Source organism: Carassius auratus, chromosome 25 (genome assembly GCF_003368295.1).
Source record: "Carassius auratus strain Wakin chromosome 25, ASM336829v1, whole genome shotgun sequence".
In the NCBI taxonomy this organism is placed as follows: Eukaryota; Metazoa; Chordata; class Actinopteri; order Cypriniformes; family Cyprinidae; genus Carassius; species Carassius auratus.
In genome coordinates, this window is record NC_039267.1 from 19144479 (window position 1) to 19169220 (window position 24742).

Genomic DNA, 24742 nt, shown 5'->3' on the forward strand with positions numbered 1-24742 from the left:
GATCACAGAAATAAATTACATTTTATGATACATTCACATAGAAAAGGGTTCTCTTAAATTGTTATTATATTTATTTGATTTTTTGATCAAATAAATGCAGCCTTGGTGAGCAGAAGAGACTAAAGAAGAGACTAAACAAGAAGAAGAATAAAAAGGAAAAAAACCTTCTCACAGTAATACTTCAATGCCCATATTATTAGTTTTATTTAACTGCTTACATTTTCAAAACATTGCCTCTTTTTGTTGTTTTTTTACTTTACACACAAATCCAAGAAATGCAAAATGATTCAAAACATCTCAAAAGCAAACATTTGCAAACACTTTTGCCATAATATTAATTCCTCTTAGATTTTTGTGTGTTACATAAAGAATTATGTTGTGTTTTATGACTGAAAACGGAGTCAAAGTCGGAGAATTAGTGTACGGTTTTGCAGATTTGGTGTGTGCTTCTGCCGCTTGACTCTCAGCTTTCAGAAAAGTGTAAAAGTAAAGATTTTATGTGCAAGCAGTTTTTTAATTATTAAATAAGACATGAACCATCTGATATTATCTCCTCACTTATGTTTCTGTTACTGCTGTCAAGTGATTAATCCCATCCAAAATAAACATTTTTGTTCACATAATATATATATGTGTGTGTGTACTGTTTATTTATTATGTATATATAAATACACACATGCATGTATATATTTAAGAAAAATGCTAATATATTAAATATATATAGTAATATAAATAAATAAATGTAAATATTTTCAAAATATACACTGTATGTGTGTGTATTTATATACACTTAACAAATAAACACCACACACACACACACACATATATTATGTAAACAAAAACATTTGGATGCGTTTGAAAGCACTAGCTTCTACATTATAAAGGTTTTTATTTTTTTCGTTTATTGAGGTAAATGTTAGATCTTTTCAACATCATGAGATTTCCACACACACTTTCTCCAAACAACTCGGGAGTTTTTATTCAGGAAAGTTCAGTCTGTTTAATAGTCTACTGGAAACGCTCGTTGGTAGCGTACACATTAACAGCACACTGTTAAACACTCCTCCTGATTATTTCTACAGACATGAACACACACGTGTGTATGTGTATATGTGTGTGTGTTTTCCTGCGGCGGGACGGGGGTCGTGGGATGAGGTCACTAGTGTCCAGTCGGAGCGGAGGAAGGTGTGTGTGTCCTGTGACGAGCAGAGTCCGCTTCAGGCCAGTGTTGAGACATCAGGAACAATAATTGAGCAGAAATCCTGGGAGGAGCCCAGCGCTGGCAGACTGGGGTCACCGATGGAGAGGAGAACGGCTCAGTCATTAGTGCTGTTCACCGTCCCGTCGCTAATGTTCGTCACCTCCCTCTCTGGTGCAGTCTGCCGCACGGGACCATGGGTAAACTTCTCCCGACACGCCGTCAGCTGAGGAACACAACACAGGAAGGTGACGATCTGCGTCATATTCCACTGCAAAACCAACAGAGAAATTACGTTCTGCTTTACTTCTACCAATGAAAGTCGTGTCATTTTGCTGCTAATTCTCATTAACGCAATGTGTCTGACTGTTTACATGTTTACAGAATTATTTATTGAAGTATACCAAAATCTATAAAGACCGTACAGTACAATTATAATGTACAAACTTTAAACTTTTATAATAATATGCACAGTAATAAAAACTCAATTTTTGCTAACTGTCATAAAAGTCTCTGTGTAAATATTGTGTTTATTTATATAAATAAACTGTAAATATTAAATATGGTACGCCAAAAATTATAATTTTAATTAGTAAATATTATATTTAAATTATATTAAATTGATATTTCACAATATTTTTGCTAAATGTTTTCTTTTGTTTGTTTTAAGAAGACAATGGTGTTGAATTGATGTATGACTTTTATTATGTTTTTATTGCACAGTCATGTTATCAGCTGAAGACAAAATAGAAGTTAAACCAGTTTTGTTTTAAATGACTACACAATGATATTAATTATAATAATAAATATTATTATTCTTGTTAAGAATAATTAATTTTAAATAAGTAAACAAATAAATAACATAATTAATATAAAAAAAACTAGATACGTTTAAAAATGTGAATTACACTAAGTTTAAAATGTTGTTTCTTTTTGTCAAATAATCTGCAGAAATGTTTCTAGAAAACAAATCAGATCAGCGATGACGCGGGAAATCCAGATTTCACTGAATTTTTGATCAAATAAATGTAGCCTTGGTGAGCAGAAGAGACTTTAAAAACATTTAAAATAATTGGACTTTTGAATGGCGTGTTTATAAATCCCATTATAGAAAGTGACCGTAATAGTAACATTGATGCTTGCTTTAGCAAACAAACGCCACTAATAAAAACATAAATGTAATATTCCTCTCTCACAAGTGCTGGCCATTCAAGAGGCGTTTCTCAGCAGTTCTGTGGTGGTTGTTTGATGTGTGGTTTGTTTTGACTGGTTCCTGTGTGTTATGTCCTTCGTGTGTGTGGCACCTGGATCACGACACGACGCAGCGGCAGCTCATGCAGTCCTGTCCGCTCTCGTCCGGCGGGTTCAGCTTCCTCATCTTGTGCTGACGGATCTCTCGCACCAGCGTGTAAAACGCATCCTCCACACCCTGCACACACACACACCACACACACACCGGGAGAAACACCAACCAATCAGTGCCTGACCAGACCAGATCAAGCTCAGAGAAACACTTCTGTGCACAGAAGCGGCAGTGAGTCATTCCCTGCAGTGTTATACAACACACCCTTCTCTGTGTGTGTGTGTGTGTGTGTGTGTGTGTGTGTGTGTGTAGGTGGCCGTGAGGAGAATTACAGCTAGGGTTGCAAAAGGGCGGAAAATATCCGGTAAATTTCCATGGGAACTTCGTCTGGAGAATGTTTGAAACTTACCCGGAATTTATGGGAATTAATAGAACATTTTGGGGTGTATCGTATACAAAGAAAAATATAAACATTTAGTTTGATCATTGGTTCACATGCATGCAAACTAATAAAATTACTTTTTTGAGGTGGGGGTGGGGGGGTTTGTTATGCTTTTTTCACTACTGTGCTGTAAAATAAAATAAGAAAGAGTATTTAATAATAATTAAAATAATAATAATAATAATAATAGAGGCAACTCATTTTAATGCAAAAACAATGTATGCATGAATTGGCCTGCAAACATTGAACTAACATTTTTGCCAAAAAGGAAAATTAACCGAAAACCTTCCCGTCTGAATTACTTCTAGGAGTAAATCATGAGAGTGTTTTTATTTTTGGGGTGAAATCTTTCTTTAAAGACCTTGTACACATCAAAAAGCAAAACTAAACTAAAAACACAAAACAAAGCACAAAAATAAAAAAGCATACAAGCACATTACAAAGCTCAAAACTAAAAAAGCAATGCTAAAAAAAAAAACATTAGAGAAAAAGGAACAAAAAAAAAGCAAACTAATTTTGTTTAAAAGCTCACAACAAAAAGCAATGCAAAAAAAAAAAAATTAATAAAAACAGTAGAAAAAAACAAACACAAAAAAGCAAACAAACACATCACAAAGCTTAAAACAAAACAAAGAAATGCTAAAAAAAACCCTAAACAATAAAAAAAACATACAAAAAAAGCGAAAGTAAAAAACATACAAAAAAAGCAAAAGTAAAAAAAAAACAAAAAAAATCAAAAGTAAAAAAAAACAAACAAAAAAAACAAAATTAAAAAAAACATACAAAAAAAGCAAAAGTAAAAAAAAAACATACAAAAAAAACAAAAGTAAAAAAAAAACATACAAAAAAAGCAAAAGTAAAAAAAAAACATACTAAAAAACAAAAGTAAAAAAAATACATACAAAAAAAAAAAGTAAAAAAAAAACATACAAAAAAAGCAAAAGTAAAAAAAAAACATACTAAAAAACAAAAGTAAAAAAAAAACATACAAAAAAGCCAAAGTAAAAAAAAAAAACCACACAAAAAAAGCAAAAGTAAAAAAAAAAACACACAAAAAAGCAAAAGTAAAAAAAAAACATACAAAAAAAGCAAAAAAAAAAAACACAAAAAAGCAAAGGTAAAAAAAAAAAACATACAAAAACACAAAACAGCACAATGCAAATCTTAAAACAAAAAGCAATGCTAAAAAAAACCTAGTCAGAAACAGTCTATTGTAGGTGGGTCAATTAATTTGGACACAGTTTACTCCGATGACTACACTTTAGGAAATGTTGAAACTAGACACCGTCTCATTAGTTTTGCTGCAAGTAATTAGATAAATAAAATTAGATGTGTTATTCTTTCAAAGAGTCACCTGTCGTGTTTTGGCGGAGGTCTCGATGAAGGGGATCCCGTAGCTGCGGGCGAGCTCCTGCGCTTGCCGTGTGTCCACCGTCCGGGTCGGGAGGTCACACTTGTTACCCACCAGCACCATGGGCACGTCATCCGAATCCTTCACCCGCTTGATCTGCTCCCTGAGAGCCACGGTCAAACACAACCAGACATAACTACACCTGCAGAAACCTGACTTCATTCAACAATGAGCTAAAGACACACAGCACATCCTCATCATACCATCGGTGTCCTTTCTTTGCAGAGCAGGAAACCCCAAATTAACTGCAACCAAGTGCTGTTCAAGTTCAACAGGACAGCTCCAGTAAACTAAAGGACCTTTCTATAAAACTCTTAAATGTTTTAAAAATCGCTCGTCGAGGAAAGGAAAATCCACACAAAAACTATAATAATAATGAAACGTGTTAGAGATACCATTAAAATCACAACGACAGCCAATCAGAATCCATCCGGCTTTAAAGAGCTCAAACATGTAAAACATCATTAGTCTCCAGTGTCACACGATCCTTCAGAAATCACTCTATTTTGACTGATAGTGTGTATAATATTAAAAATATTAAACAGTGCACTACTGCTCCCCACGGAGACCTGTACTTCATCTATTACAAATACATTATCTAGACCCCATTACACACAAACAACAACCAGATTGATGTAATCCAGTCATCCTCGTTTTGCTTTCTCCTTTCATGTCCTTGAAAGCTCTCTCTCTCTCTCTCTCTCTCTCTCTGAATCAATGCTAAGATGTTTTCAGGGGTCACAGGGTTGATGAGCTCACATAAGGAGGCGTCACACTTCTTTGTGTGATTTGCAGTTTAACACATCAGCTTTGACTCTTGGCCTTAGTAACTTAAAAAAAAAAGTGTTATTCCAGGTCATATTTCACACCAAAATTAAGAGAGACAGACAGCTGTGGAGTTTAGTTTCCAGCGATTTCTCTGAGAGTCCTCACATGCCACAGTTTTGAGTCTGAACGTCCTGTGAAGAGCACATCCAGGGCTTTTCACAGATACTACATGATTGGATGTTTCTTCGTGACCACTCCCTCTCCGTGGTCTTTTTAAAAAAAGCCTTGACATTCATTAAAGCTGCAGTAGGTAACTTTTGTAAAAATGTATTTTTTACGTATTTGTTAAACCTGTCATTATGTCCTGACAGTAGAATATGAGACAGATAATCTGTGAATAAATCAAGCTCCTCTGGCTCCTCCCAGTGCTCCTATTGCCATTTGCAGAAAGTCATGCGCTCCCGGTAAAAAACAACCAATCAGAGCTGCGGTCCGTAGCTTTGTTTGTGTTCAAAATGTAGAAAAATGTATATAATAAGCGAGTACACCATGAATCCATTTTCCAAACCGTGTTTTTATCTTGTCCTGAATCACTAGGGTGCACCTATAATAAGTGTTTATATTCTGACTATTTTAGATTGCTTCGGGGGTACCGCGGCGGAGTAACCCAGTACCTTTGTGATTCTTCATAGACATAAACAGAGAGAAGTAGTTCCGGCTACGATGTTCTTCCGCAAGACGCAAGCAGTTCTGTTTATTAACCGCTAGAGCGTCAAAAGTTACCTACCGCAGCTTTAAGTTATGGAAATATGTCATAATAATTTGATCATTTAAATCGGACTAATTTTCAAATTGTTTGTCATAAATCAACATCTCTGGAAAATGTTATGGGGTTTCAAACCCAAATATGACTTTCTGTTGTGAAACTGGACTTCAATTTCACCGGGACTAAAATCATGTTTATTACGTATTTTGGGAGACATAAATAAATGGGGAAATTTATTATATTTCAATATTGCTATGAAATATAACATTATTATGAACATCTCGCCAATTAATACTCTATTACGCTTAGTTTTTTCATTACGTTGCCCCAAAAACACATTAATATGCAAATTAGATACAGTTTATAGATACATTGTTTCTATTGCGAAATCCCGTTTACGGCCATTTCTCACACATTTTGGCTGAAGAAAAAAGTGGTATATCAAATCATTCTGTTATATCTTTCAGAACATAGTTGATAATCATCTTTATAGAAAGTTTTTTGTACAAAAAAAATTAAAGTTGATTTGTGATTAAAACAAAAACCCCACTGTTTTTGCCTTTTCATGTTTATTCATGTCTTTTTATTTATTTTAAAACAGGACTTTTTATTAGCCAGTCATAACAGAAGTTGTCTACATATAGAATTTTAAAGTTAACACAGAAAAAAATAATAATAATAATGTTTTTTTCAACCCAATTTTTTTCCCTGATATCCATTTTCTTCAAGATAAAACCAATGATATTGAAGATATATTTTGAGGACAGAGACCGAAGGTTTCATGTTGAAACACACACCTGTACTGATGGATGTCCTCGAAGGACTTGGTGTTATTGATGGCGAAGACACAGAGGAAGCCCTCTCCTGTCCTCATGTACTGGTCCCTCATGGCGCTGTACTCCTCCTGACCCGCAGTGTCCAAGATGTCCAGGAGACACGTCTCTCCGTCGATCACCACCTGCTTTCTGTACGAGTCCTGCACACACATCAACACCAACCTCTTGTTGACCGTTTCTGGTTTATTTCTTACTCCGCTATTTCACACACGTGGACATGTTTTGATGTCTTTTTTTAAATGTGCCAAATAGAGGACTTTGGGGAGAGGGAGACGGGGACTGAAACAGTAAACAGACAGCGGAGATGGTTGAGTTGTGTCCTGTCAGACGTGTGTGTTAGCGCACAGAGATTGAGCCATAAAAAGGGCATTGTTTGTCCAGAGACGGGCGTGGCGGGAAAAGATGACAGAGAGAGACGTGTAGAAGCACGTACACACACACACACACACACACACACACACAGGCCGTGGGGAAACTGTGGTTTATTTGACACTGAGTGTGCAGAGAAACACACAGACTGAGTCAGTGAATGGTGGGGATGGAGCAGTGATGCTGAGAGATATAGTGAAGAGACGGACCACTGCTCAGTTTCGTAAAGCATAACATACAGTACAAGAAAGCTAAGGATGTACCAGAACCAAAACAAATAAAGATTCAGCCAAAATTTAAATTCAGTCATCAATTACTCAGCCACATGTCGTTCCAAACCAGTAAGACGTTCATTCATCTTCAGAAAACAAGTTAAGATATTTCTGATGAAATCCGAGAGCTCTCCGACCCTCCCATAGACAGCAAGCATCCTTACATGATCAAGGCTATTTATTCAACAATTTTTATTAGACTTTATTCAACAATTCGTCTCCTCTGCGTGCCATTCAAGAGAGTATCCACTGAATGAAACGATACGTTGTTTTCCTTCAGATCAAAGTGTTAACAATGTAGACTGCATACATATGATGCATACATTTCATTCGGTCAGAGAGCTCTCGGAGTTCTTTAAAAACATGTTCATATTTGCTCCACAGATGAACGAAGGTCTTACGGGTTTGGAAGGACATGAGGGTGAGTAACTAATTAATGACAGAATGTATGACATGAGATTTGGAGAAATGTAGCATTGTATCCCTTACTCACCAATGGATGCTCTCCAGTGAATGGGTGCCGTCAGAATGAGAGTCCAAACAGCTGATAAAACCATCACAAGTAATCCACAGCACTCATCAGTTGATGACTTGAAAACCAAAAGCCTCCATAAATCTATTACTATTGTGATTTAACTTTACTGTTGCTTCTGGCTAAAATATGAGTCTGTAACGCATAATAACACTGTATCACCAGTTGTCTCTCACATCAATTTCCACCCATATATTTGTTTAGAGCTGTTTTGGAATGTTTTTGCTTGTAAACGGTGCTTGATCTGTGATCGTTTCTCTCCTGATTCAGATGAGATGACTTTTTCCACTGCTTGAAGCAAAATAATGGATTATGGACTTTTGAAGTTAAAAACGCCTTGATGGACTGGAGTGGTGTGGATTACTTGTGGATTACTGTGATGTTTTTATCAGCTGTTTGGACTCTCATTCTGACGGCACCCATTCACTGCAGAGCATCCATTGATGAGCAAGTGATGCAATGCTACATCTCTCCAAATCTAATGAAGAAACAAACTCATCTACATCTTAATGGCCTGAGGGTGATTAATATTCAGCTATTTTTCTAACATTAAGATCAATATATATATATATATATTTTACAGTATTTATAAAATTAAATTCTTTTTTCATGTTAGTTAATACAAACACATTTGATAACTGTTAAAAAAAATTAAATTAAGATTTATAAATGCATTTGTTTAGAGATGGACCGATTGCAATTCTCTTGGCTGATTCAGATTTTTTGTTAGTCTGATCTGCTGATACCAATTTTTGCCGATTTCCAATTCCATGTGTGAGAGAGAAGGGGTCGTCGGAGAGAAGAGAGCGAGAATGTGCGGCTGACGTGACGTTATTGCCTGTCCCGCTGGTAACAAAACAGGGGTGCGTTTCCCAAAAGCATAGTTGCTAACCTGTTAGCAACTTAGTTGGTTGGCAATGGGAAATTGTATTGCAATTAACGCTCCCCAGATCGGCTCGAAATCGGAAAGAAGTAAAACTGATCAGCTGGTCGCCAATCTTGTGGAAAATCGTCCGATTCGATCCCTGGCCGATCGGTGCATCTCTACTTTCATTATTAGTTTGTGTTAACTAATGTAATTAAGTATTGGTAATGTATGAAACCCTATTTGTAAAGAGTTACCAAATTTTTACAGCCCTACGGTAAAGCATGATATACTGTGGATTAGGGATGTCGCAGTGACAATAACCATGATATTTAAAAAGTGAAATACTGATGCTAATATTGCACATACAAAAACAATCGTATGATTATCTGCAATAATCCAGTGCCAGTAACTGGTTGACACTCCAACACAGTAGGTGGCAGTACTGCACCCAAACACTGACTGTCACCCGTCATGAAATGAAAAAAGATGATGACGACACGTGTAATAATCTAATACAATAATGCAGCTACAATAACAAAACTTTAAACTTGCAGCTTCAAAACAACATTGGGTCATAACTCCTATTGCATGGACAAAATACACACACACACACACACACAAGTGTTACCTCTATGGTGGGGTCGTATTCGTCCACAAAGTGGTTCTGGATGAGTTGGATGGTGAGAGCGCTTTTGCCCACGCCTCCAGCGCCCACCACCACCAGCTTATATTCAGTCATTCCTTCCCTCCTCTTCAACCTGAGGAGAAACCAGCAGCACCATCAATACAGACAGACCTCCACTGCATCCAGATTCACTGATTTCTATTATAGACACGACAAAGATCCTCTTCAGGCCTTGTACGTTTAGGAAAGGATTCATAATAAGTTGAAATGGGCATATGAGAAGTCCAAAGTCTCACTCTCTCAAATTTACATTTCAATTAAAGCCTGCAAATTATTACAAGCTGGTGCACTTTGGAGGTTTTTCTGTAGTTATTCATACAAATCAAGGACCAAATACAGCAAACCAAACTAGCGGTGAAAAAAGCTGACTGTGGTGTTGCTTCATGTCAACTACATCTCAGCCAACTAGTTATGTTTGAACACAACACAAAGACTACAGTCAATGACGTATCATGTTCTGCAGCTGCTTGAGAGGAGATTACTCTTAATACCAGTAGGTGGCAGTCATTTGTGTGTGTTACTCTTAAAAGAAAAACTGTAAGTGCTAGGACTGTGAATATACAAACTATAAACAAAGCAGCACTGCGTATTTTGCTAGCTTTGTCATTTTACCAATTTTTTTTGTCGTGTTCTAAAGCTGAACCGAGGAAGTCTGTTTCCGCTCACACTTACGGCTTTATTTCTCGCAATTGCATGGTTACTTCTCACAATTGTGACTTTTTTCTCAGAATTGAGTTGCAAGTTATTACGTCAGTGTTGTGTGATATAAACTTGCAATTGTAAGAAAAAGTCAGAATTGAGTTTCATCTTGCAATAATTAATATTACTCGCAATTGAGCTTATATCACACAGTTCTGAGAAGAAAAGAAATTGTAATTCTGAAAAATTACGTCAGAATTGCAGGATATAAACTCAATTGTGAGTTATAAAGTTAGAACAGAGGGATATAAACTCGTAATTGTGAGAAATAGGAATTATTGCAAAATAATAACTCACAATATTGACTTTTTCTTGCAATTGCAGGATTTTAAGTCGGAATTATGAGATATAAGCTAACAATTATGAGACCATATGAGCCTTTTTACCCCTCAGAATTTGACTTTATAACCTTCGTTTGAGTTTATATCTCACAATTCTGGAAAATAGAATTGCGAGATACCTCGAAGTCAGAATTGCAATTTTTTATCTTGCAGTTCTGACTTTATTTTTTGCAATTACGGGTTTATATTCCAGTATTCTGACTTTATATCTCACAATTGTTAGCTTATATCATGCAATGCTGAGAAAGAAATTGTCTGAATTGTGAGAAGTAAACTCACTTTTTTATTCAGTGGTGAAAATGAGCTTCCATACTGAACAGCCAATCTGGGATGTGTTTCCTAAACGCATTGTTAGCCAACTATGATCACACGTTCCCTCGCTAGCAACAAACATTCGCAAACAGTATCGCAATCTTGCAGTGGTAGAACTACTGGTACAGCTCTTAATTTTCATAATAAAACTGGTTAATTTTGATAAGGGAAATACTGTTGTTGTGTAAAAGAATGACCAAAAGACATAAAACCGTTTCAGTGTTTAGTTAAAAACGGTGTTGTGTAAACACCCCCTTAGTCCACCAAGACCACGAATCATGGAGAATGTATCCTAAAGAAATCTGGAAAGCTCTTTCATGTTCCCCTGTTTAGTATTCAGTGAACAAACTCGCACAGAACTGCAAGGAAGATTAACCATGAAATATGAAAAGCATTCTGGAACCTGAAATAAGACCCGAGATTGCAGCGCTCCAAGGTTTTATCTGATGTGATAACTGATCATTTTGTGGGTTTCAGTTCAAGTTTCAACACGGTCTAAAACAACATTAACGCCAGCTACCGTCCGTCCCTCACTGGTTTATCATCATAGGCTGGATGTCTCTGGTTTCGGCTGGTTGATGTTGTTTTCCTGACTGTGAGGTCATGTGGTTTCATTACATCTACATTTCTAAAGAAAAAAACAGCTCCTGACAAATGCAAGTCATTGTATATAGTATTGCCTTATTTGACTGGAGTTATTTTTTTCCTGCAAATGACAAGTCAACGTCACTACAAATTAATTTTATTTCCCCCATATGTTGGTCGTACCACATGACTTTCATTTGGTGAAAGAATATTAACAACAAACAGAGAAGCACTTTTTCTTTCTAAGAAATATTAATCACAAAAAAATACCAAACTAGCATAATTTTCAAGAAATTCATTATTTTAATGAGACTTTTGTTTCTTAATCATTATATTAGGACAGTCGCACCACTCTTGATTTTTAACGTTATTCCCCCAAATAATGTTAAAAAGAATTTTAATTTAGAAATAATAATAAAAAGTTTATTAAAGTCATTCTGTGCATTAATTTTTGCATATTTGATGGTCACTCCGTATGACATTTTTGGTGCTATTAGTGCTACATTTAAACTTTTCTTGAAATTGACATTTAAAAACAATTAAAAAACAATAATACTTTCCATGAATACAGTATATTCTTACATAAGTCATTATGAGAGTTGCATTTTCTTTATTGCAGACACACTTTCTTGTCATTGACCCAGCTATAAGACATAACTCACTACAGAGTTCACTTTAAGACACAACAGCGGTGAATGTCCATGACAGCACATCACCAGACAGACTATATTAATCCCAGGGTGTGGGGTTTTACTATTAGATATCTATTTGTCATCAACTGAGGTGTGTCTGCACTCTGCAGCGTTAATGATTAATAAAAACATAATGTTTCTTGGTCCTGTGGAGACTGAAACAATCTGCGAGTGCTGGACGATTAATGAGTAACGACACACACACACGCGACTGAGCTATTAAAGGCAAAGGGTAGGGAGTCCACACATGATAGACACTCGTACGTGTATATCACTGGTTAATTTTATTTATTTATTTTGCCACACCCTCATGCTTTACATCAAAAGAAATGTTGTTTCATTATTACATTTACATTACAAATGATTACATTCCAAAGAAAGATTATATTTTGACTCAAATTCCAAGCACTGATAAACTGCGCGAAGTGAGATGCAGTTGTTAAGAAAGTAAATATGTCATAATTTGTGGCTAAAAAGCCTGTTGATATCAGCAAGTCACTAGAAACTGAAAGTGCGTTAGTCATTTTCAGAGAAGTTAGTTATGCGTTTCTGATGTTGTTTTGTAAAATCTGTAGGTGAGCGACAGACAGTGCCACTTTCAGTTTCAATTTAACACGGATGAACAAAGTTTGCCCAAATATAGGACATCATTTGAATAAGCCTTCCAACTAAACTAGGACACAGCAAGGGGAGGATGAATGAGTCTCTCTCTCACACAAACACACACACACACACACACAGGGCAATGAAAGTTTGGTTAGGACCTTCTATCAGTGTGACATGTTGTTTGGGATGAACACTGGATCAGTAGAGACAGATTGCATGTCCCATCAGGGAATCTCCATCCCCATGCTCTCGAAGACTCATAATTAGCGCCAAAGTGCTGTGGGGCTTCAAAAGGGTCCTAATGAGCCCCCGTAGTCCTGAGCTGTTTGGGAATAAACCGTCTAAACCTCAGACAACACTTCGGTGTCCTGCAGTGAAAAAATGTCTTAAGTGTGTTTTCTGGGTGTTGCCATGCAGTTACGAAAGTGTTTTTGGTACGAGGTTTCTAGAGAGTTACTTTCCAACCTAAGATTGTAGAAGTGATGCAACCGAAAATATTCAGCCGAAATGGCAAACCAACTAGTTAAATAAACAGACTTTGTAAACAAACTTTGATGTTGGCCTGACAAAGCCTTGTTTGAAAGTCGGAAATAACTTTGAAAAGCTTGTAAGATTTCACGAAAAGTCAATGAAATATTATTAATATGTTCTAGCAGACTACTAAAATGTTTAAGCAAGCTGCTAACAAGATTTATCATTTAGCACATTTCTAACCAAAATTGGCATTCTGCTGCCATGGTTTAACACTTTGCTAATATATTTTAATCCATTGCTAGTGTTTTAACATGTTGCCAGCATAATTTCATGTTGTTAAAAAATATTTTTTATAGTTTTGATCAGACATTTAACTAAAAACTTCAGTCGAGTCATTTCGTAAAGATATTGCGACCCGAGTCAGGCCAGTCTGAAGGACTGACTTGAGTTTGATGGTTGTAGATTGAAATCTCTAGGAGGGGACTGAAATCTTAAGAAAGCTTAAATATTACGCCATTGCCAACCTAATGATTTTGGAATAAGTATTTTTTAGGGGTTGAATTCACTGACCAAAACTGAATCTCAAACGATGCACTTTGACTCCATCTGCGTCCCTTTCAAGCACACAACATCGATAAAAATGTTAGCAGAGTGAACACACTTCACCATTTAAATTTTTTTAATAATAATTATTTAAAAAAAAAATAATGCTAGAGTAGCAATATGTCAACTCTGTTCATCTGAAATACTGAGATGTGGCTCGTTTCCAAATAACTTTACTGTTATCTTTATCACCTGTAAACATTTTATTGAACGAAGTACAAGCCTTTTGGGAAATATATTTGTGGTGGTCAATTTTGATAGTGACGAGCCGTCACAAATAACTCAGTGTATAGGTAATATATGTAATAGTGATAACTATAAACAGCTTGAAAGATCAAAGACATTTTTATACAACTCCAACTGGATTCGTCTGAAAGAAGAAAGTCGTATACACCTAGGATGACTTGAGGATGAGTAATTCATGGGCTAATTTTCATTTTACTAACCCTTTAATTTCAATTACTGAAAATGATTTGAAATAGTTTTAGAATATAATATTCAACACTGGTTTAAGGTGGTGTTAACTGGTTTAACCTGGCAGGTCTTCGGCTGTTCTAGCTGATCTCCCAACCCAACCGGTCCAAAACCAGCAAACAGACCTGCTTGTGAAGACCAGAAAGCATCATAGACCTCCCTAACCCTAACCCTAACCCTAACTGCTGTAACCGGTGTTTAATAAAGATTCACAGGCACAGCGGTTCAATTACCCAAATGTATTACCTAAACTTTATTATTGGTTTTCGTCTAAATTATAACTAATTTCAAATTTGTTGCTTCTCTAAATATCTCATTTTGAATCATCAGTAGGTCTTTGGTTATGACTTGGTTCCTCCTTTAATGGAAGTCTGGAGCATTTTTCACTGGTTTCATCATCTGTCGGGTGAATATAGTAAGTGTGATTGCTTAGGAAAAGCAATAGCATTCCTCTCGTCGTCAAGCGATGTGATTTATCACTGAAAAACTACAGGCAGGGCTGAAAGCAAGAACTAAACATCGGCTCTGGGATCTGCCGCATACATACACCCCGTCACCATGAGCGGCCAATGTGAAACCCTACAGTCCCTCTGGACGCTCAGGATAAACCTACTGACACTATCAGCTCTGCGTTTTACCCACAAAACACAATACAAGAAAATCACATAGTGCTAGACATTATGTTTGGGCACAAGTAAATGGTTTTCCCTGAGCAGCAATCCTACAAGAGAAGCTGGCCTAAGTGATTTCCAGTGCAGTTTGGACAGTCAAAGGAAGCTCACATGGGAGACGAAGGAATCGAACACTGAGGAACCATAACAGATCCAGGCTGAGCGAGCGACTGACATCATCCCCCAAAATAACCAGCACTGGCCAGATCATTACATCTGTCTAGCCTGAATGTGCTGCCCTACACTGCAGACACTTCAAGACAATGCTGGTCTGAACACATTACTGCACGGTATGGAGAAAGAATACATAAAATACCAAAAACAAATATGAACACATCCATATATCTCAAACTCAGTGAATGATTCATGATGCAACAATATTTTTCTGGTCTGGTTTTCTGGTCTTAGCCAGTGTTATTGTAGTATTGTTCATATACTATAGTGTTTAATAATATTTAAGCATTTATTTTTAACTTAGTTTTAGTAATTTTACTATGTGATTGTCATTTTTATAGTCATTTTAATTATTTTTACTTTCAATTTATTTTAATTTAGTACTTTAACAGAAACTTTTTATTTACTTTACCTTTTATATTTTAATTAGTTTATTTTAGTATTGTTCATATACTATTATAGTATTTATATTTATAGTCATTTTAAATAGTTTTTTTCTATTTTAATTTAGTACTTCAACCTAAACCATTTTAAATTATTATTTTAGTTAGTTGCTATATTTTCATTTAGTTTTCATTTTAAGCTTTCCCATTTAACATTTATATTTTATTTCAGATTTGTTTTCCTGTAATTGAGATTTTTTTTAAAACTTTTAGTTTTAGATAACAATATCCAACATTGGTCCAAACACTTTTTATCAAACTTCTAAAGGACCGACGCACCTGCTGAGTGGCATCAAACAGCTTGAAATATAATAAATAATATAATAAATAAATAAATAAAACCAAATTTGTTTGAAAGAAGAAAGTCATTAAAAAAAAACGGGCAGTTCTAGTCTAGCTGATTTCTTAACCTAACCAGCCTAAAACCCTCTAAAACCAACCAACAGATCTTAATCCAGTTTTTCAGCAGGTTCTGGATCATATTTAAGATTCACAGTCAGACATAAAAGCATAAAAGTTACAGTTACATAATGTCAATTTAGTGTACTCTTCAAAGGGAAAAGAGTCTGTAAATACAGATTAATCGACTATTAATTTATTTAAAAAAAAATGCATAATATTACGTTACCTACCTAAACAGTTTATGGCTTCAGAAAAAAATACATTCATTTTGTATTAAAATCCACATAACTCGCTGTAAAGTATAAAAATCTACTACAAGAGCAATAAAATATCAAACTTTTGTACTCAAGCGACCTTAACTTGCTTGATCCGCGTTGAAACAGATTAATAAACTTCCGCACTGCTCTTCATCGTCCAGAAATTACGAATCCTAGTATGCCGAGGCAACTTAATATTCATAAGCGGAGCCTTTCCTATTGGCGCGCCACCAAGACACGTCAGCGGGAACTAATTGGTATTCATCAAACAGTCTTTCGCCATTGGAGCAAACACGGGATGGCCTGCTTAATATGCATGAGCTCATCTTTGCCATAGTAGGAATTTGCAATTGTTCGTCCGGTACTATGGGGCGTCACCCGAGTTTATACAGAGAGCCTCGTAACGGTCACATGGATGACATCAAAACTTAACAAATCAGACAACAGACAACATGTTTACAATTCATCGACAGACGAGATTTTTTTCCGTTAACGACAAGCTGGCGGGAAAATTAGCAACGGTCAGTCTGATCGATTGTAGAGTTTGGTTCAGTGTAACGTTAACTAATATGATTCAGTGTTTAGATGCTTGAACGGATTTTATTGTGACGGGTGGATACAACTTAATCTAATTAAATAAATAAATACTACAGTATATGATTTTTTATTTCTATTTTAATCAAATATTTTAAAATTAAACGCTGATTATTAAAAGCACAGAACAGTAACGTTAATGGAGTCCATCGATGACTGATCGTCCACACATATGTAAACATTATCCTTGCAATTATGAAGCGCACCAATAATCGCCACAAATGAACTAAATGTGTGTGTAAATTAATACAAAATATGTGTTTTAGGTAAACAGTACTTGCCACTATGAGTCGGTCCACTTGGTCACCTTACAATATTACACTGCAATCTAACGATTTATGCTTAAAATAAATACAAAAATAAATGTCACTTTACCTCTGATTCCCCGGATACAGTCAATCTCCAGGAGATTTCGTTTATTCCGAGATTTTCTCGGACTGCATTAGATGTAGCAGACAGTCCAGTGTGAACAATGTGCTCCGCTGTAGTGTTTAAATGTGTGTGTGTTTTGTGTATGTGTGTGTGCGTGTGTGTGTTTGTGCGGAGTAGAGCCTACGCCCAGCCCCAAACGACACTAGCCCCTCCCCTTGGTCCAGTCACCAATCCCACCACGGCAAAGGCTCAGCTTATGAATATTAAGTAGGTCCTGGTGACGTGATCCTGGGCCACAATCGTAAAGTTTTTGTATTAATAAAAAAAAAAACCCACACATCCAATAGCTGTCCATTAATATTTGTTAAATTTATGACTATTGTTTGTATACTATTACTGATAATTTTAATTTATAATTATATTACTGTAACTGTAGTTCTATCATTACTGGTAAATACACATTTGTTTTTCAAACATATATTTTTTATTCATGTATTTAGTTTTAAACCTTTGTGTATATTATGGCCAGTCTTTGTCCTTTTAAGTGAGTACATTGGTGCTGATGTTGCTCTTCTGCTCAGTTTTTAGGGAGTATATATTCAAAGACTGTTTCCGCACCACAACAACTGAACGCGCAATAATAAGAACACTAAACCATAAAGCATCTTAATAATGCCAATATTTTATCTATTACTGATGCTACACTGAAAATCACATTAACTATGCTCAAAAGATAAGAACATAGTTAAACTGTATGAAATACAATGCTAGTGTGCTATTTTAAAAGTGTTTGAAATTGCAATTTTCTCCAAAACTGTTAATATTTCTTCAGGACAGATGCAATAAAGGTTACAGATGTCATTAATGATATCAAACACCACTTCCTCTTTTCATTTCATCTAAACATAGGCTATTAATAGCCCTGGAAAAACAGCATTGTCTCTTTTCATTTTAACATATTAATAGAATAAAGAGCAAAGATTACCTGTTAGATTTACCCCAAATGAGTTATATCTCATGTTTAACCACTACAGAGACATCAGAGCCAGCGGGAAATGTCAGAAGGACTAGCTGAGGTTAGGCTGCTCTCATCGGGAAACATGAGCAGATTTTATTTTCAAACAGCTACATTCTCACCTGAAATATTTCGAAAACTACTTGTCATGAAACACAATTGAAAACACAATATAAATGGTGGTTGAAATGCAATCCTGTGAACTCAACCAATCAGCATGCTCAGCGCCCAAGTCCCGCCCCCGAATGTTCCGGACCTTTGAAAAAGTACTGCCTCGTGAGCAGGGGCTTTTTGAGGGGTACGTTTTTTACCAGGAACATTATTTAGATCCTGGTTTCTGCAGTGGAAACAGGCTTTTTGATATCACGATTTAAACAACATGAACACCATTAAAAACACCATAAATGTAGTCCATGAAGATAAAAGCCAAAGTAGGCAGGTGCTAACATGAACAGCTACACGGCTCATCCTTAAAAACCAAACAAATATAATTATAATTATATCTTGCAGCATAATTTTGGTTAAAATAACCAGATTTAATGAATTGAATTGAATAATGGCATTTCAGTTGAATTTCTACCCTACACACTCAGTCACACGCACACGGCGAAAATACATTTTGGTCCAAAATTAGCAAAAACTACGACTTTATTCAGCATTGTCTTCTCTTCCGTGTCTGTTGTGAGAGAGTTCAAAACAAAGCAGTTTGTGATATCCGATTCACGAACGAATTATTCGATGTAACCGAATCTGTTTGAACTAGTTCACCAAATTGAACTGAATCGTTTTAAATGGTTCGCGTCTCCAATACGCATTAATCCGCAAATGACTTAAATTGTTTACTTTTTTAGTGTGGCTGACACTCCCTCTGAGTTAAAACAAACCAATATCCCGGAGTAATTACTTTACTCAAACAGTACACTGACTGACCTGCTGTGAAGAGAGAACTGAAGACGAACGCCGAGCCGAGCCGAGCCAGATAATTCATCAATAAATCCTGAAAAAAAGCATCACTGATTCTAAAAATATTTAAAATGTCTTTTTTTGTTTTATTTGTATTAGTTTGCGTTCATGTCAGCTTATGAGCAAAATGTTTATATTTATGTTTGTATGGGAGACATTATCTATAAATTTCCCCAGATTTCTAAATTAATTCCCATAAATTCCTGGTAAGTTTCCAATTCGGAATTTTTCCGAAATTCCCCAGATGAAGTTCCTATGGAAAGTTTCCAGAAATTTAGACTGAACTGATAAAAACTTTTTTTTTTTAATATGAAAGTATTTTAATAGTAGAAACCGATTATTTCTTGAGTCCTGCACACAATTTATTTTTTTAAAAGTCAATCTTGGTGAGTAGTCATGTAAATTACATAAATATTTCACAAATTTATGGTTAAAACTTTATTGAGCAGTGTGTAAACTATTGTGAACCAGAATTTTACCATTGTAAAAACAAATACACTAACTGAAAAAAACTTTAAGTGAGATAATAAAAAAAGACCATCCCCCGCCCTCTTAGTCACTTTAGAGGGGAATTCCCTCCTTTTTCCAGGCTTTGACTATCACAAGACTGTTGAATCCACAGTTCTGCATTTAAACTCGAAGACTACCTCCATTCAAGTAAGTTTTGATATAGAGTTTTGATCTACAGTATTAAAGTTTAACTAGCAAATACAAAATTGTGTTTATACAGTATCTAGCTAGGCAGTAAATCAAGTGTGGTAACTGTAGACTAGTTTATGAGGTTAGATATCATATGTTAGCTAGCTCAATCTGTGATGCTCTTTCTATCTTCTGCTAGCCAGTTTTCTGTTATCATACAGAAGTACAGAACGTAACTGTTAAAAGGTTTGGACACACTACCATTTAGCATTTTTGAAAGAAGTTTCTTATCAAGCCTGGATTCATTTGCTCAAAAACAGACCAAAACGAATATTGTGAAACATTACTACAATTTAAAATAATGGTTTTCTGTTTTAATATACTTTAAAATATCATGTATTTCTGTGGTGCAAAGCTGAATTTTCATCAGCCAATATTCCAGTTTTCAGTGTCTTCAGTGTTTTTTAAGAAATTAATACTTTTATTCAGTAAGGATATACAAAAAAAAAAAAGACAATAAATAAAAAAATTGTTAAACAATAATCGATTCTGTATAAATCACCATATTAAAATGGTATCTGAAGGATCACGTGACACTGAAAACTGACAAAATTCAGTTGTGCATTACAGAAATAAATGATATTTGAAAGTATATATATATATATATATATATATATATATATATATATATATATAAAATAAAGCTGTGATTTTAAATTGGAATAATATTACAGTTTTTTTCCTGCATTTTTGATCAAATAAATGCAGGCTTGCTTTAAAAAAAAAAAAAACATTAGTTAATGTGTCCGAACGTACTGTATATACTAAGTTATATAGCTGATTGATAAATATTTATTAATCTATCCTATTTCTATGAATTTGAAACCATTGTAAAATGTTTCTATTAAAATAGTTTATATATAATTTTATTCTACAGAACAATGCCACGCTCACCATCTCAAGTGTGGATACATTTCACCTCAGCCAATCTGAAAGGAAAGTCTGTGTACAGTTGCAAATACTGTGCAAAGACCTATGTTAAGAATGCCACGAAGATGCAGCAGCATATAGCCAAGTGCCCAAAGTTTCCCCAGAGCTCAAAACAAGCCACGCCAGACAAGAGTTCATCTGCTTCATCCATCCGATGTGGAAATGACTCAGATTCAGACACCCTCTCGTCAGCTCCCGCTCACTCTGGAACCGGAGGATTGTTCGACTCAATGGATGAACGCAGCCAGAGACATGCCGATGAATGCTTCGCCCGAGCAATGTATGCAACTGGCTCACCTCTGACGCTCACATCCAATGTCTATTGGAAGAGGTTCCTGAATGTCCTCCGCCCCGCATACACACCCTCCACCAGTCATGCTTTATCTACTCGTTTGCTAGACGGAGAGTTCAACAGAGTGCAAGCAAAGGTCAAGCAAACCATTGACAAAGCAGACTGCATTTGCGTCATCTCTGATGGGTGGTCGAATGTCCGGGGCCAAGGAGTCATCACCTACATGGTCACCACCCCTCAACCAGTACTCTATAAGAGCACAGACACAAAGCACAACAGACGCACAGGATCCTACATTGCTGATGAGCTCAAAGCAGTCATCAATGATCTTGGACCTGAGAAGGTTTGTGCACTTGTAACTGACGATGCTGCAAACATGAAGGTTGCTTGGGCACACGTGCAGGAGACCTACCCTCACATAACAACAATTGGATGTGCCGCCCATGCTCTTAATCGTCTCCTTAAGGACATCATGGCACTGAGTACAATGAACACACTGTACAAGACCGCGAAGCAAGTCGTGAAATATGTGAAGGGCAAACAGCTAGCTTCAGCAGTCTACCTCTCTAAGCAAAGAGAACAAAACAAGAACGGCAGACTGAAGCTCCCCAGCATCACTCGGGGATGGGCTGGGGTCGTCATCATGTACCACAGTCTGCTAGAGGGGAAGGAGTCTTTGCAAGAGATGGCTACATCCCAGACTGCAGCAATTGAAAGTGCCATCAAGGGAATCCTGTTAGATGATATGTTCTGGGAAAGAGTGACTGGCAGCCTGAGAATCCTCAGACCAATAGCAGCGGCAATTGCCAAGATAGAAGGGGATGCCGCCCTCTTGTCAGATGTTAAATATCTGTTTGCTGAGCTCAAAGATGAAATGCAAGCTGTCCTGCCTGCCTCCCTGCTGCTGCAAGCAGAGGAAACCTCAGTGGTCAAGTCCCTGGAGAAGCACCTAGAGTTCTGCATGAAACCAATACATGCAGCAGCATACATGCTGGACCCAAAGTATGACAAAAGCATCCTCTCAGTTGAAGAGATCCGCAGTGCTTACTCTGTTATTACTGCCATGTCTCACCGCCTCGGGCTTGATGAAGGCAAAGTTCTCGGCAGTCTAGCAAAGTACCGTACCAAGCAAGGCCTTTGGGAGTGGGATGGGATATGGCAGTCGTGCCGGCACATATCTGCATCTACCTGGTGGAAAGGACTTTGTGGATTTGAGGCCCTTGCACCTGTAGCGTCTATCATCCTTCAGATCCCACCAACATCGGCCGCCTCTGAGCGCAAGTGGTCCCTGTTTGGGAACGCACACACAAAGGTTCGCAACAGGCTCACGAATGCAAGGGAGGAGAAACTGGTGGCAGTCCGGGCAAACCTGCGACTCTTTGAGCCTGACACAGAGCCGTCCTGGACAAGGCTGGACAGTGACACCGAAGATGAAGACGAGTCAGACATGGAGGATGTTGATGAGGTCCAGGAAGAAGAGAAAATACTTTCATTTCAATTTTGAATGGGACTTTTTTTTTGGAAGGAGAAGGGTGGGGAATGCTTTTGTTTGAAAGCAAACATGAGGAAATATGGTTTTTTTTTCATTCAACATTTATGCTTTTGTGTTTCTTATTGAAAGAATGAATTAAAGTTCTAATTACAATTAAATCAAAGTCAAAAATGTAATTTGTGCATTAGTTTGCTTGCATTTCAGCTTATGTTTGTTTGTATATAGAGTTTATATAAATTTCCCAAATTTTCTGAATAATTCAGATAAATTCCTGTAAAGTGTCCAACTTGGAATATTTCCAAAATTCCCAAGATGAAGTTCCCATGGAATTTTACGGGAAATTGTCAGCCCTTTTGCAGCCCTAGTCATAAACGTTAATGGGTTTTTGCTCAGGAGCTGAATGTGGCCTTCAGCAGCGTCTCAGACCTGAGTCCAGTCAGTTTAGGACAGGACACTTTCACTAGAAGGAAACCCTGTGTGCACCCATCCTGCTCCAGGAGCCTCTGAGGAACATGAAGGGTTTACGAACAGAGCATTAGAGCAATGAGACTCAGCTTCTCTGTGCTCGAGCAGACTAATGGTCCAGACAGATAAGAATGTCTCCATGCAGCCCATTATATCGCAAGGACTTGTTTTTGAGCACTTAAATGTAATGCTGCCCCACCTCATCCATTACACACAAATGACACAATAATGCATTTGACAGAGAACTGAAATGGACAAGAGAAATGATTGATATGAAGGTGGGTGCTAGTGCATTTCCAGCTAACAAACATGCTCATTTAGAACCAAACCACATAAAGAACATTTAGCTAGCATCCCATTAAGATATGGAAACATTTTTTTCTGAATATTCAAAACCATCCAGTATTTATGTATTTAATTTAATTTATGGCCTTTTCTAGTGTTAAAGAAAACATTTTTAAAAAAGTTCAATTTTATAATTTTGCAAGCATTATGGGGAGATTGCTATTCAATGTTTTCTGAACATTCTGAAACAATTAAGTTGGCTTGAAAAACTCATTTAAGCTTCCAGTTTAAAATCTATCTATCCATCTCTCTATCTATCTCTCTCTCTCTATCTATCTATCTAATTCATGCTTGCAACATTTTCACTAAATTAACTGGTTTTAAATGGTTTTCACTTGAACTGGTTTTAGCTTTTTAACTGGTTTCTAGTTGGCTTGTAGCTCTTTTTTTTAGCTGTTTTTCTCAAAAAATTAACTGGTTTTAGCCGTTTCTAGTTGATTTATGTTAAATGAACCTACACTGTAAAAAATGACTGTTGTTTTAACAGTAAAAAACTGTGAAAATGCTACAGTACAAACCTGTTAAATGGTTAACAGTAATTTCCTGTAAACTTTACAAGGAAAAACCGTAAACTTACGTTCCCAAAATTCTCTGGAATTTAGAATTAGTTTTTTCTTTGAAATAACTATGTTTATTCTTATTTTTTTTATTGCATATTTCAGTTTAATGAGTCTCACTATGATGGTGTTTAGTGCTTCTATATATCTTGATATTTAAAAGCTGCTTGTGATGGGCTTTGTTTGATCACGTGACTTTCTCATCACCACTTGCTTTTGGTGGTTATCAGTGTATTACAAAGATACAAAACAGATTTCAGTACTTCAATAAGTTGGTATATTGATATTATATATTATATTATATCAGTTAAATTATGGTATTTAACTGTAAATTTAAGGTAAAACAGTTAAACCTAACTGTATTTTTTATGGTATAAAAACATTAGACCAAAAAACGGTTACCATATTTTTTATAATATAATTCTGGCAACCACAGCTGCCGTTTTTTTAACGTATATTTTACGGAATATTTTTTACTGTGTATTTTTAGCTGTTTTTCACTAAATAAACTGGATTTATCTGTTTTTACTGGTTTAATCTGGTTTTCACTTAACTAACTGGTTTTAGCTTTTTTTACAGATTTTCGCAAAATTAACCAGTTTTACCTGGTTTTAGCTAAATGAACTGTTTTTAGATTTCTTTTTTAGCTGGTTTTCACTAAATGAACTGGTTTTAGCTGGTTTCAATCGGGTTTAGGTTTTTTTTGTGTGTGAAATGAACTGATTAGCTGTATTAGCTGGTTTTAGCTGGTTTTCATTAAATTGAATGGCTTTTAGATGGTTTTAATTGGTTTTATTTTTTTATAATTTTTTTGGTTTATAAATCGTGATTAATC

General features: G+C 36.0%; 2 protein-coding genes across 6 annotated transcripts; one reads left to right on the plus strand and one right to left on the minus strand.

The window, feature by feature from the left end:
- Positions 1–881: 881 nt before the first annotated feature.
- Positions 882–17321, minus strand: LOC113043599 (GTPase HRas-like). Of its 5 annotated transcripts, none has more exons than XR_003275756.1 (6): positions 17153–17321; positions 9394–9523; positions 6686–6864; positions 4298–4457; positions 2395–2627; positions 882–1424 (listed from the first exon to the last, which is right to left on the minus strand). XR_003275756.1 is itself a non-coding variant. In XM_026203093.1 (6 exons), exons 2-5 carry the CDS (start codon positions 9502–9504, stop codon positions 2508–2510), a joined length of 570 nt encoding a protein of 189 aa, XP_026058878.1. In that variant the 5' UTR covers positions 9505–9523; positions 17153–17321; the 3' UTR covers positions 882–1469; positions 2503–2507. The 5 variants fall into 5 exon arrangements, 4 of the variants coding, with proteins under 4 accessions (XP_026058878.1, XP_026058875.1, XP_026058877.1 ...); XM_026203093.1 differs by having other exon boundaries at positions 882–1469; positions 2503–2627; XM_026203090.1 differs by having other exon boundaries at positions 2503–2627; positions 17153–17320.
- A 2402-nt stretch (positions 17322–19723) lies between these two features.
- Positions 19724–24016, plus strand: LOC113043602 (uncharacterized). Its single transcript, XM_026203094.1, has 2 exons — positions 19724–19784; positions 20704–24016. Exon 2 carries the CDS (start codon positions 20708–20710, stop codon positions 22550–22552), a length of 1845 nt encoding a protein of 614 aa, XP_026058879.1. The 5' UTR covers positions 19724–19784; positions 20704–20707; the 3' UTR covers positions 22553–24016.
- The last annotated feature ends 726 nt before the right edge of the window (positions 24017–24742 follow it).